The sequence below is a fragment of the Epinephelus lanceolatus genome, chromosome 14 (genome assembly GCF_041903045.1).
Source record: "Epinephelus lanceolatus isolate andai-2023 chromosome 14, ASM4190304v1, whole genome shotgun sequence".
NCBI lineage: Eukaryota > Metazoa > Chordata > Actinopteri > Perciformes > Serranidae > Epinephelus > Epinephelus lanceolatus.
Window position 1 is genome coordinate 25,074,809 of NC_135747.1, and position 13,893 is coordinate 25,088,701.

A 13,893-nucleotide genomic window follows, 5' to 3' on the forward strand; every position below is an offset into this window, starting at 1 on the left:
TTGACCTTGGTGTTGGGCTACTGTGTACAGTTGCTTGCAGGGATAAATAAAAGTTGAAAATGCAGAGAGCAAAAAACAAACAAACAGATTTTGGTTCTGTGCTTGAAAGTTGAGGCAACCAGTCTCCCAGTTTGGATGTTATCATCACATTACGTGATCATTAGTCTCGCTCACCAGACTTTTCTCAAGAAAAGAAAGGTTTTGGTATAACACGCCCAAATATCACCTACAGGACAGGACGCGAACCATGGCAGAAAAATGGCTACATCCCCGCAAGATCAAACACTGCAAAAGGACGTGTCGAAAAAACTGCTACACAACCGGAGGTGGTAGGGCGGGACTTCAGCAGGTGGCTCGTTCCGCCCAATGAGAGGCTGATCTATGTAGCGAACTTCCGCCCACTCAGACTACATGATCATTATCTGTGTTTTTTAGCCTCATCAAGACTGGTCATGGCAGATGGCTGTTATCAGGACACTGAAAGGCGGTTTGCATGTTCAATGTTGTGAAACAGTGACAGTTTTGTTAGGTTTCACTTTCACTTTATTCAGGTTTACACCCCAAAACTATGTTAGGTTTAAGAGACAATTTGATGGTTTGGGTTAAAATAAGTACGTCTGTTACACATCATAACATGACATCACATAACGTGGTTAAAAGTAGTAACACACAGGACACAAACCCCACTCTCCTGGGTGAAAGTCCTGTGTTTGTTTTACTGATCCACCCTCTCTCCCATACAACTCAGGTTTTCTTGCTCTTTACACGACATCACTTGACTGCCTCCTTCTCTCCCGTCATAGCGATTATGGCCACGAGAGGGCTGAATCCAAAGGACCTCAGGCTGACTTTCTGCAGACTTCCAGGGAGCCCGTTTGAGGTGCAAACCTCAGCAGACTTCACTGATTCAATAACCCACAATTGATTGCCACATGGACGTGACGTTGTGGGTTTTTTAAATTGCCAAAAAAAAAAAAAAAAAACTACGAATGTGCAAAATAGTTTTTGATAGTTGGGTCTATTAAAAAGCTTCTTGAATTGTATGGGCTAGAAATAATTTTCAACCACATCATGATACAGAGATATGTTTAAGTACAGGCTGTGGAGGGACTGAAAATGCATTTTAATATTGCAGCCTCTCAAGTCGTACAGTCAAATAGGCCAGAAAAAAATTGGCAGAAAACAGCAGAGAAGGTCTTCTAATGTCAGTAATACCCAATTTATTGAGTTTTAGTTGAAGCGTTTCTGTGTTATATAGAGATCTATTAATACATTTTTGTTTAATTCAAAAAAAAAAAAAAAAAAAAAGCCTACACGTGGATCTTGTTATCTGCGGGGACAGGTGAGTTCGGCACTGTTCATCAACTTATATTACATGTATATGAATATGACAGCAGTGATAGTTGACCGTTTCCACAGCAACAAGCAAAACAGTCTTGAGGGGTGCCTATCAGCCACTTGTAGTCTCTACCCTTGCAGACTTTACGTGATGACAGTGAATACATCACACTACGTACAACTGAAGCCTAGGAGGGCTCAGTCTGCAAGTCCAGAGGGTGGACATTTGGATTCAGCAGAGGTTGCCTGCTAGATAAAGTGACTGAGGGGGCTGTTAAAAATTGCGAGGGGGGATTTTTTTTTTTTTTTCATAAGAATTTAAATTTAGCCTCAGAAGTGCTAAATAACAACCCAACAAAGTGGCATGTTTCTGTCTAACTCCTCCAACAGCAGCACTATTCATTGTTCTGATTGTTCTGAAACAACAGCTAAGAGATAGTCACAGGTATCTCAGCTAATAATTGTGTTGTTTTTGCTATTTTTCTACAGATACATAAAGCTTAAACAGAGGTGGCAAAAAATACAACTGAGGGGGCTGAGCCTGCGCCTACCAGTAAATGTAAACAGCAATGTCATGGCCTGATAATGGGTTTCTAAACCTTATAGTGACTGTGGCAGGCCTCTTCTAACCTACGATGCCATTGCTTGGTTATAGCCACTAATAACAGCCATTTAATTGCCTGATAACAGCCAACCTTTCCCAGCAGGGGTTATGGTTCCCTTATTCATACCAAAACCAAGTGATTTTTCCTTGGCCCATGACCTAACTCTTCATCCAATTTCCCCGATATCTGTTTTGTGGTATTAGACATATCTCACAGTTAACAGAAATGCAGACAAACTCAAAACCTCTGACTTTTAAAGAACTGGAAAAAAAAGAAACCTAAGAATTTCTGTAGCACATACAGATTCATGACTAATGGGCTGACTCTGGATCGTCCAGAAATTGCTTTGCTACATTTCTAAAAATCAACTAAAGGACAAGGAGAGGTATTAACAAAATTCAAATAAGTTCAGCACTAATTCAAAAGCTGGCCATTAAATGTCACCAAAATACCACATTTTTGTAAGTTGAGGAAACTCTTAATTCAGCCGACAAATCTTGTCTCGTCCAGCGTCTACGGAGACATATTGTAAGAGATGCTGACATTGTCAACAGCAGCATCACATTGCAAAAAGGATGACCCTGATGAATTCTATTCATTTAATCAACAAAACATCCAGTTTCCATCTCAGTGTTTCAGTGCATGTCAGCCACGTCTAAAATGTAGGCTTTGATTTGCTATTAAATCACATTTTCAGGGGGAGCCAGGAAGAGTGAAGCTATGACAATAAGTAACAATGTTACGTTGGCGGATATGTTGAAACTTTGCTTGTCTTTACGTTTCAACAGCACTGTGGTTAATGTGTGGTTAGGCTTGGGCACAAAACACACTTGGTTATAGTTAGAAAAAGATCATGTTTTGGCTCAAAATACAGTTTTGGTGCCACAATAGCCGCTGGAAATGCTGTGATGGCTTGCTAAAAAAACAACCTTTTTTTCCCCAGTGGTATGCAGCTTGTTCGTCCTCCCCTGATTTTAACTTAAAACAAACCAAACTCACACTCTGGGCACCGAGAGGATGTGTAAAAGTCTGTGTCGCCCCAGCTGAAGAAGCTGTCTCTCTCTCTCTGTTGTATGAATGACAATGTGCATGCATGAATGTTTTTGCGCTCTGGTTGAGCGACCTTGTGCTCACATGGAGAATACTTCTTCTCAGTATCTCTGATATGTGACAAAGGCTTCAAGTGGCTTATTCTGCTGCAGAATATTATCTTAAATGCCCTTTGTCCTTATTATTACATGTGATGATTTGCAAGAGAAAAAGTTTTACCCTGATGTCAAACTGTTAGAACATATCCAATAACATATCATCTGCAGGGGGACACTAAAAATAAGCCTTGCCGGTATTTGCTCATAAGAAAATATTCTGTGACTATTAAAGTAAAATGATAATAACACACTTTTATACACGGACAGCAAACAGTCGAACACCGCTGCTTTATTCGAGACGTATAATGTATGCTTCACTGTCGGGACTCCAGGCTGTATGTTTGATAATCAAATTTCCTCACCTCAGACCTGTAGCCGTGACAATAAAGCGGCGTTGCTGTTGTTGTTTTTTTAATCTCAGTGACAGAAATTCTGACTGCACCAGGAGGGAGACTAATATTGAAGTGAGAAACCGAATATGCTCATTCTTATTTCAGTGGAAAACAACATCAAATATGTCTCTGATGCTGACCTACGACCTTATACTACACACGCAAAACAACCCTGAAGGCACGATTCACTCAATCCATGCTTCATGCGAGTACATTTGGAAAATCAGCTCCTTGTTTTGTGACACAGTGTCACATTGCGTACATCAACCCCGGTAACTCCGGACCAAACAGTTAGCTAATGAACACATAACAATTGGAAATAACTCCAGCAGCTCTCCTCTGAAATCGCCTGAGAGGGAAAAACAACCTGCTCAACAAGCCATCTTCGTGCAGCTGACAAGGTAATGCCACGACGCTCTCCACAAAGCAAGTTAGGAGGACAGCACTTAGAGGTATGTTTCTCAAAAAAAAAAAAAAAAGCCCCCGAAGAGAGCAGGCTCGCCCGCTTCACTTCCCCCCTGACTGACAACACACTCCAGAGGAGCCACGCCGCAGGACACGCACACTGATCCGGTCTGACACGCCTGACCTTTCCTGGGCCGCACGGCTGGCTCACCGTGCAGCGCGTCCTGCCCGGCTGAAAAGGCCATACAATGCCATGCAGGCAGTGCCATCGCCGCCCACCTCAACCCCCCACCCCCACTGCCATCTCAAGAGCTGGCGAGGTGAATGCCTGGGACTGCGGAAAAACAGCCACTCAATCTGAGAGGCTCCCAACCGCAAAACAAGGGTATGCCATCTGAATTTGGCAGTGATGTATGATTGGTATTCCCCATTGCACCCTGAGGTGGAGCTAAGATTTTTGTGACAAGTGGATTATTTATTACAAATGACCACATTTTACTGTAAGAGGGTTGCTTTTTTACTTTGACCTTCTACTATTTAAGATATTTTAATTAAGGCATTGCTCACACACAAAATGATTATGAAGCTGAAATTTGCATAATACTATTAGTCATCTCACTTCACAAATGTGCCGTGTGCAGCCAGTGGCTGGTTAGTGAGGAGGTCTAACGTAATGTGTCTGCCAACAGTCTTGGTCGAGGCAGAATGATCTCAGAATAGATGCTGCGGGAGGCCACTGAAGAACAAGGGACGGGAGGACTAGTAAGTGCAGAATAGATGCTGCAGCTGTGAAATGAAGAGCTGTCGCATCCAGTGAGCACTTCCCTGAGTAAAGGAAACACTTGGCACAGCAGAAATAAATCATGTGCTCGTGTACTTCAGTGTAAGACTGTATTTTTCAAAACAGGAATTCTTGCGTGCTTGTTTGTTGTGACATTCGGTCAGGGCTTTTGCTACGTGAAGGATCTTTGACGATATATGTCTAATAGACTTTTAACATGCTAATAAAGAACCTAAACTGTAATGCAATTTAAAGAATCAGTGACTCCAGAAACACTAACTGCATCTGTGCAATGTGAACACACACACACACACATTGCTCATGCAGTGACTAGTTCATTACAATGCGGCCCCCTTTTTGTAATTGTACTGCATCTCTATCACATTAGCACAAGCAATTGCAAATGTCATTTCTAATACAATTACAACAGAAAATATTGGGGAGATAATGCATATCAAATTAACCGGTTCTACTTCGCTTTTCCTCTCAGATAACTTCTGTGTGTCTAAACCAAACATGCTGAGATCATTTGAGCTCAGTCCTGGGATAAGATCAAATGTAAAGACTCGGTGTGATACAACAGTAGTGCACCTGTTCTGCAGGCCGACAACAACACCTTAAAAAGGGACTTATCACTAGGCATGGGAACACAGAACCATTTCCACTTGAGACCTAGTTCCAAATTGTCCAATCCATTGGAATCTTACACCTCAGGGCTTATCAATTCTTTTCATGTTTTTCTGAGAGTTGTGCATTGCAAACAATGACATCAAACGTATGCGTCTATGCTGCTAGCTTCATTTCGTGAAGAAATATGACATGTACTACTAGTAATGTCTGTAAAATGATCATTTCAAGCAAGGGTGGAAACACCAAATGTCTTTCTACGCAAGATGGGCTTAAATTCCAGGAATGCCATGACGCTTTCTGAACGAGTGGCTCCTCTTCCCAACCAAGCAGCTTGTCCACAAAAGAGGGTAAATATCTTGTGATAATACCATTGGCGCCACATAGGCAGGCTTGGCAGATTTTTTCTATGTCTAAAAGAAAAATAAATCAAAACAAATTCTGAAACCCTGAATAAAGAATCATAACAATAAGCAGAACCAATAATGGCAGTTGTATCAATAACATCTTATCCCATCCCTATCACACAAGACAAGAAGGCCAAGGATGTGGGAAGAGTTGTGCGTGCTGATGCATACATCAGGGTCAGGTCTCACCCAATTTTGGGCAACAGATGGATACCCTAATGCACAGAGATGAAAATTCAACAAAAAGAAAAAAACAGTCACTGACCCTTTAACTTCTCCTCTACGGATTCAGAGTGTGTGCACTTTCATAAAACTCTCAGTCAGTTCTCAATAGGTGCAATTGGAGCCTTGATCCAGTGACAATGAAATCACCCGAGGCAGGGTGCCAGAACATTTGGACTGCAGGCTTACAAACAACATTGTTTCTGCTGTGAAAGGGGAGTTCTGTAAATGCTTGGTTAATGGCACAAATTGGCAGCATAACAGCACCGGCACAGCTGGGCAGGAATAAGTTCATTGTGAGGGTCTGAAGTGAACACAAAAGGAGAACAAACAGACAATTTATGTGTTTGAAGGTCACGCAAAGTGAAAGACTCTTAAATGTTGGAGCAGCAGTTTAAACTGTTGCATTATTCCCATCAGCCTCACACTTGTGCATGCACCTACCTAAAACAAAATCAGCTGATTGCAGGGTGACTAGTTACAATTATTTGCCTCTTTACAATCAGTGTAGGTATTGTTCCTGACTTTCCGACAAAACTACAATGCATCACTGCAATGGGAACACCATCTCACCCATCACTGCACACTTAAGGGAGTAGTGTGTAAGATGTAGGGGGATTTAGTGTCATTTTGTGGTGAGGACTATAGATTGTACCCAGCTGAAACTTCTCCTGGTTAGAATTCCTTCAGTGTTCATAGTTCAGAAGGTTTTAAGCAGGAGCCGAATTATCTGCTGAGGTCTCTTCCTCTCCAGAACTTACAGATAAGGAGATTTAAACCCTTAAAAACACTGAATAAAGCAGTTTCACATTAAGAAAAAAATCTGTGTCTTTCCGACACTGCATGTCGCAGACAAAACATTCTCACTACGACCTCGTCACATATTGACATTTGCTCAATGTCAACATACGACATGCAAGGCACCCTGGGTGTATTGGTTGTTGTCAAGTTCTGCCTGTTACATGCATTGTCTTCTTTGGAAATACATGTGTTTTCACAGGAAATTTAACATTTACGTACAGTCTCTTTCAAAATAAACGCACTACGTCAGTACAACACCGCAAATTCCGAAAGCTAACCACGTGGTTAGCTTTCAGAAGAAATAACAGGGTTTGGCTTTAGAATGTTACGGGACACAAACACCGCTCTCTCGGGTGAAAGTCCGTATTTGTTGGACCCATCCACCACCATTCCCGCCCGCCCCAGTTGGACTTTTAACGCCTTAACTTTCGTCCTTGTCCCGTTGCATTATCCCCTTATGCCGCTAGGCACTGTTAAACTGTAACGGCAACCAGCCACATATCATGCTGACATTAAAGGATGGCTTTTCTTGTTGGTTTCTGATGCGGAAGTCACTGCCCAAGCGCTGGATTTCCTCTTGCAGAGGGCCTGCTAACTATGGTGACCGACACAAAAACATGAATGGCCCTATCTAGAGCCAGTTTCTTATTTGTCCGTTCTGTGCCACTGTAGAAACATGGTAGTGTGACATGGCGTTCTCCATGGATGGGGACCCGCTCTCTATGTAGATATAAAATGCTCATTCTGAGGTAACAAAAACAGAATGATTCTTATTTCAGGTGATTATACACTACAGAAAACAATTATTATTTATGTTTTATATTCCATTTCTGCAAATATATGCCCTTAACTCCTACACTCTGAACCTTTAACTGTTCAGACATAAGGCTATGCAAATTAAACACAATTAATTCTTGAATCACCTGTGCCTGTTTGCACACACTTGACCTGTGGGTCCTGCTGGTTTGGGGCCACAGAGTTTTATTCACACATGAAACACAGACACACGCAGACGCACACACACAAGGGGTGCATACCTTTTATTCCTCTGGGCCTCCTTCTTATCCATAATGACAGGCACACAGTTCGTTAGCTCGGTCCAGTCTGCATGCAGTCCGCAGCTCCAGCCAGTAGAGAACCGGGAGAAGAGCCAGGACTCCTCTTTCCCCGGTCGGTGACATGTGCATTTCTTCTGTCCTGGCTTGCAGTCGCACGGCTGCTCCAAGCGAATATTCCTCACCAAGTGTCTCCCGAAAGTGGTGCCTCCGGTCTTCTGGATGTGCAGAAACACGATCACGTCGTCCCCTTTGATGTTGAACTCCACGTGTCTGTCAAGGTCTCTCTCGGTGAAGTTGAATTTGGACGGTAGTTTGGGAGGGCTGTCATCCTCCAGGTCCTGATCTCTGTAGAAATCGTCGCTATCCTGGTACGGGGTGGAAAGTAGGCTCACCCCCCTGAATTTCTCCCCAGCCTTAAAGTGGCACGAATTGCTGCCAGCGGGACATATGTACTGGTAACCTATCATAACAAAAAGAACAGCTAAAATAGGCACCAAGATGAGCTTACTGGATCTATCATCCATCATATCAAAGGTAGTGTCTTCATTCCATTACTGTGAATAATAAGTAGCACCCGTGGGCTCTTCGGGGATCAGTGATGCTCCATGCCTCAGAGAGACTAAAGGTGCCTTTTATTTAGGTGCCACATGTTGATCAGATCAGAGGTAATCTGGACATTAGAGAAGTCCACCGTTTGGTTTGTATAATGATGCACGCCGTCTGCACTGCGCTGGAGAGCTTGTCCAAAGTCAAGAGTCATGGCATTCAAATGTTCCTGGCTGTCCAACTTCTAAAGCGCAGGAGCTGCATCCGCGCCGACGACTCCCGTGCTCCGGTATCAAGTTCACAATAAGGCAGCTGATGAGAGTTTACTTTCCTCCTGTCTTTGTGCCTTCCCCCCCCCAGGCTTAAATCGCAGTGTGGCTCGACTTACTCCAGCAGAGATGTGTCACGGCTCGGACTGTGGGGCTGGATCCTCCGGCAGCATCCTACAGCATCCTCGGCGGGTTGGGGCGGACTGACTGACTGTGCTGAAGCAGTGCTTTTGAGAGGATGCTGCTGCTGCTGCTGCTGCATCCCAGCCGACACATATGCGTTATGCTCTCGTCGTGGCTGGGCTGGGCGAGCTCTACTACATCCCATCCCCGTCCATCCCATAATCTTGTTAAACATAGTGCAAAGCCAGTATAGCCCGCATGGACACTGAGCTGAGACAACATGGAGATTTAAGCACATATACATATCAAATCCGCTGGAACTTTTTCTGAGGCGCATTCATCCTAGTGTGACCTTTGATATTTAGAGAGGTAGCACTGTCTCTCCGCTTGCAGCTGGTTGCCAGTGTAAGGATATAGGCTTTTCTTATTTTTAAAAAAGCCCAATTTAATGTCTAATATCTGCTCAAAGGACGGAACTGTTAAGAGAGCCAATTATAAGTGAAACAGCTGCTTCCTCTGCAGCAGTCTTCTATTGATACCATAAAACACTGGTGCATTGCCTTACTGGCATGCCATGGCCAAGTTGAGGTGTACAATTCATTAAGATGTATAGAAAATGTGATTTAAATAAGATAAGTTGTGAATAAGCATTTTTAAATGTAAAATAAAATAGGGGAGACGGGGGTCGGTTGTCACAATTTTTACTCTTGTGTAAATCGGTCATCATCGAAACATCTTTCAATAGTCATTCCTACATTAAAGGTCTTAGCTTGAAATGGGTGTCCCTTTGATTTTTGCAACCTATTGTCACAAGACGTAATTAACCATCAAAGACACTGACACTGACACAGGACTGGTTGTCACAATATATGGGATTGGTTGTCCCTTTGGTTATCAATGGGGTTTTGAGGGAAAAAAATGTGGAAATTTTTAAAAGTTTAAGATAACACCTAATAAAATCAATACTATCTCTACAGTAGTAGCCTACTCATCAATGCCCCTTGTGTGTTGAATTTGAACCAGGTGATTGTTTGAATTATCCTCTGTAATGAGAAGTAAAATGAAATAATTTACATTTCTGACACAAAAAATCTAGTCTTCAATAGAGCTGTCGTTTCATAACAATTGATTATGAATATAATATTGAACAAAACAGTGAGATTGGAATAATCTCCATCTCACTGTGACCAGGAACTTTTGTTAAAATGTCAAACAGCCAAGCTTGAAGTATGTAACTGGTTAGATACAATGTCAATTTCTAATGAGCAACTAAAGCAACACTGTGTGTGTGTGTGTGTGTGTGTGTGTGTGTGTGTGTGTGTGTGTGTGTGTGTGTGTGTGTGAGATCAAAAACACCTGAGAACATATGGACTATGTTTGACATGCCTTCTGTCTGAACTGTCACACATGTGACAACCAACCCCCAGAGCAGTGAGACAACCATCCCCAGCTGACAGCTGACAAACACGTTAAGATAGCTACCATATGGCTTTAGCTTGCTCGCTAAAAGTTGACTGAATCAAAGCTATTATTACCTTTAAATATTTAATAAGTGTTTGATTTATGAAAAGCTAATAACCTACAAGCTTTCAATACAAAAACACCAAAAGGAAAATTACTCTGACCCAGGAAAAGTGACAAAATATCTCCTAACTTCAATGTTTCATGTGCAAAATGAGCAGGATGTCAGGCCATGTGTTTGATATCTACATAATGTCACAGCGCCCTCATGTGTGGCTGTAATAAGCACTGTGACAACCAACCCCGGTCTCCCCTACAATAAAATGATGTAAATGACAAGTCTATATGAGTCTAATAAAACAATCTTTAATTTATTTTTCTATCCATTTTTATTTCATGTGTTCTTCTCTTATTTGATTATAATTATTTAATTTAACAGTAATGCTTTATTTTCTTTTGATGAATTGGTCAGTAATTTCATGTTTTTAGTGGTCACCTGCCCAAAGTTTCAGATGATACAAAATAGAGAAAGCTGTAAATCAACCTGCAACGAGGATTATTTTACTGGTCATGGGAAGCACTGCTCATCCTGTGTAAATGGTTGTTGTCTTCTGTGTCTCTGGAGGGAGTCTGCGAAATTACCTGTGATGTTATCAGTGTTGTTTTGTCTCGGCCTTGGAAAACGTTGAAAACGTTTTGTAAAAGCCTGCTTCACAGCTGGGTGCATGATGATCCAAAGAACTGAGCGTTTTACAGGCAGGGAGGGTTTAGTTAAAGATGCAATGGAGTTGCCTAATTTTGAAATAGTAGAATGCAGTGTTTTTAAGCCATCAGGATACATTCATTCAGACTTCTTTATACCTATTTCTTTCATATACACCAACTTCATGGAAGTCTTAAGCGCTAGTGTGAAGGATTTAGGGGAATATTGGCAGAAATGGAATAAATTATAATAGGTATGTTTTCTGTGATGTATAATCACCTATTAATAAAAACAATTGTGTTTTCGTTACTGTAGAATGAGTTATTTATATTTACATAGGGAGCAGGTTGTTTTGCAAAGAGTGCCATGCTGCACCGCTATGTTTCTACAGTAGCCCAGAATGGACAAACCAAACTCTGGCTCTAGAAAGGGCCATTCCAGTTTTTGCGTTGCCCACCTTAGTTAACTGCAACTAGCAGCATAGAAAAAAACATGGATTTCTTTTTGCACAAATTGCTTTATTCAGTATTTTTTACCGCTACTGGTTAAAACCTCCTGAAAATCTGGATCTGTGGAATAGTGATTTCTAACGTGAAACTGCTTTATTCAGTGTTGTTACTGGTTTTAATCACCCGGGGTTTCATTTATAAACATTGCACACACACAAAACGAGGCCTGGAGGAGGCGTATGCCGCTTCAAATGCAAAAGTTGTGATCTATAAAAACAGATTTGATGGGAGAAACTTTTACCCATGCTTATGAACATTTTGGAGATGGGAAACTGGCGACGCAGATGGTGAGGTGGAAGCCTGATTGTAGAAATTGTCCAATATTTTTTGGCTTTATAAGCACATTTTTAGTATGGATTCTACGCATTGTTTTATAAATGAGACCCCTGGTCTGTTTGTTTTGGAGAGGAGGAGACCTCTGTGGATAATTCAGCTCATGGTGAAAACCTCCTCAACAATGAACACTGCAGGAAATCTAACAAGGAGAAGTTTCAGCTAGTTGCAATCTGCAAACTTCACTGCTAGATGCCACTGAAATCCCCTTAATCTTACACACTGGAACTTTAAGCAGTGTTACCAATACATTTTTATGAGTTAATTGGTTATGTTTTTAATGAATTGATCAGTCATATCATAATACTATTGGCCAACTGCCCAAAGTTTTAATGTGAAATAGAGAAAGCTTTAAATAAACCTGAAAAATTAAAGGAGCACTCCACCATAGGATGATGATTTCATGGGAAGCACTACTCAGCCTGTGAAAACAGTTGTTGTCTTCTGTGTCTCTGGAGGGAGTCTGCGAAATTACCCTGTGATGTTATCAGTGTTATCTTGGCTTGGGCTTGGAAAACATTGGAAATATTTTGTAAAAGCCAGGTTCATAAGCTGGGCGCCTGGAGATCCAAAGAACTGAGCGTTTTCCAAGTAGGGATAGTCAGGGAGTGTCTCATGAAAGATGCTATGGAGTTGGAAGTAGAGTTTGGAAATTGTGTTTTTTAACTATACAGATTATAAGTCAGGATATTTCAGCCTCTGCTAAATGTCAATACGACGCCAGAAAAACGTTGGTTTCTTACGTTGGACAGATAGTAAATTTTGGTTGAAATGAAAATTAAGTTGGTGATATTTTAAATGTCTAACAACATTACAATTTCACATTGTGTGGACGTTAACATCTTGATGTTTCACAAACAGGTTTTGCTTTCCATACCTTCCGAATGTATGTTGTTATTCTACATCAAGATGACGCTGGCATGAGACATCTGGGAGATGTTGGATTTTGGTTACGTAACAGCAGAACTTAAAACCAACAAAACAGCAGTGTCATCTGTTGTCAGTATTCTATCAGTGTCAAATTTACATTGGCAATAGATGTTGTCCAACGACATTGGTGCCCAGCTGGCATTCTAATATTTATTCACTGTTGAATCAATGTTGAATTATGTTTTGGTTTTGAAAGATGAATCAATGTTGGTGTCACAATTTTGTCTAATAAACCTTAAACATAGTTTCAAATTTGTTTCAATGTTAAAACAGATCTTTCTGAAATTTCAGTGTTGACTCATGATAATTTTCTTAACCCTTTTACAGACATCAGAATTAAATGTTGTTTCGGTGTTGTTTTAATGTTGAAATAACAACTGGCATAATTTCAACCATATTTCAACAGTGAAGGTTCGGCCATGTGCCAGCTGGGTATTTAGACCATTGAAGGGTGATGACTAGGCTACTTTTCATCTATTTTAACACACATACACACACACATCGTATGGAAGTATGATACTAAATTGCTGTACAACCCCTTCAGTGTTTTGACAATTTACATATTGATATAGGCTACCAATTGTTTCACCTAGCCTAATAATAACCATTTTGCTTAATGTCATTATTATCCTTTGTTAAGTTTTATCATTCTGCAAGTTATATGTTGTATCTTAACATTAGCTCATCATAAACATAAAGTAACAGTATAATTATTAAATATTTAATTCAGTTAGTCTCGCTACACAGTTTCCCACAGTGGTGTAGCTGCAACATGCTCCAGTGTTTGGTGGGAAAGTGTTTAAGCTTCAGCGTCTGCCTCTTTAGCTGTCTGCCGCTGTGCCTGAATAAATTCCAACTTTACCATTATGTTTTTATAGATTTACACCCACAGTCATTGATTTTGTGCGTGTAAGCAAACAAACACATTGTGCCTTAAATAGAAGTACCCATAATTTATTTTTTACGATACGTTTTTTTTCCAGATACGAATAACGGCCAGCGCGAGCCACCCCAGTTCGCGGCTACCCCGGCAACTAGCTAACGTTAGCATACTGGTTAGCTGCCCAAAATACCTACCTGAAGTCCTTTGCTTTGTATGGAAGCGGTCAGCATCACTAACGGGGTGAGGGATATATTATTGGCAACACCGTGACCGCATTTCTAACGTAACGTTACACTGTTATAGTTTTGTAACAAGCTATCTGTGTAGACTTTGTCCGTTAAATCACGCTGGT

The 13,893-nt window shown here is 41.2% G+C and overlaps 2 protein-coding genes across 3 annotated transcripts in view; one reads left to right on the plus strand and one right to left on the minus strand.

Moving 5' to 3' along the window:
• The window catches only part of hs6st3b (heparan sulfate 6-O-sulfotransferase 3b), a 118,693-nt gene extending 110,250 nt beyond the window's left edge, over positions 1-8,443 (minus strand). Inside the window, exon 1 of the mRNA XM_033617077.2 lies at positions 7,764-8,443. Within this exon, the coding sequence (XP_033472968.2) occupies positions 7,764-8,311 (548 nt within the window). The 5' untranslated portion in view covers positions 8,312-8,443. The remainder of the gene's footprint in view (positions 1-7,763) is intronic.
• A 5,242-nt stretch (positions 8,444-13,685) lies between these two features.
• The window catches only part of uggt2 (UDP-glucose glycoprotein glucosyltransferase 2), a 56,879-nt gene continuing 56,671 nt past the window's right edge, over positions 13,686-13,893 (plus strand). For both annotated transcript variants that reach the window (XM_033617073.2, XM_033617074.2), the window contains exon 1: positions 13,686-13,781. The gene's annotated coding sequence lies outside the window, so the exon portion shown is untranslated. The remainder of the gene's footprint in view (positions 13,782-13,893) is intronic.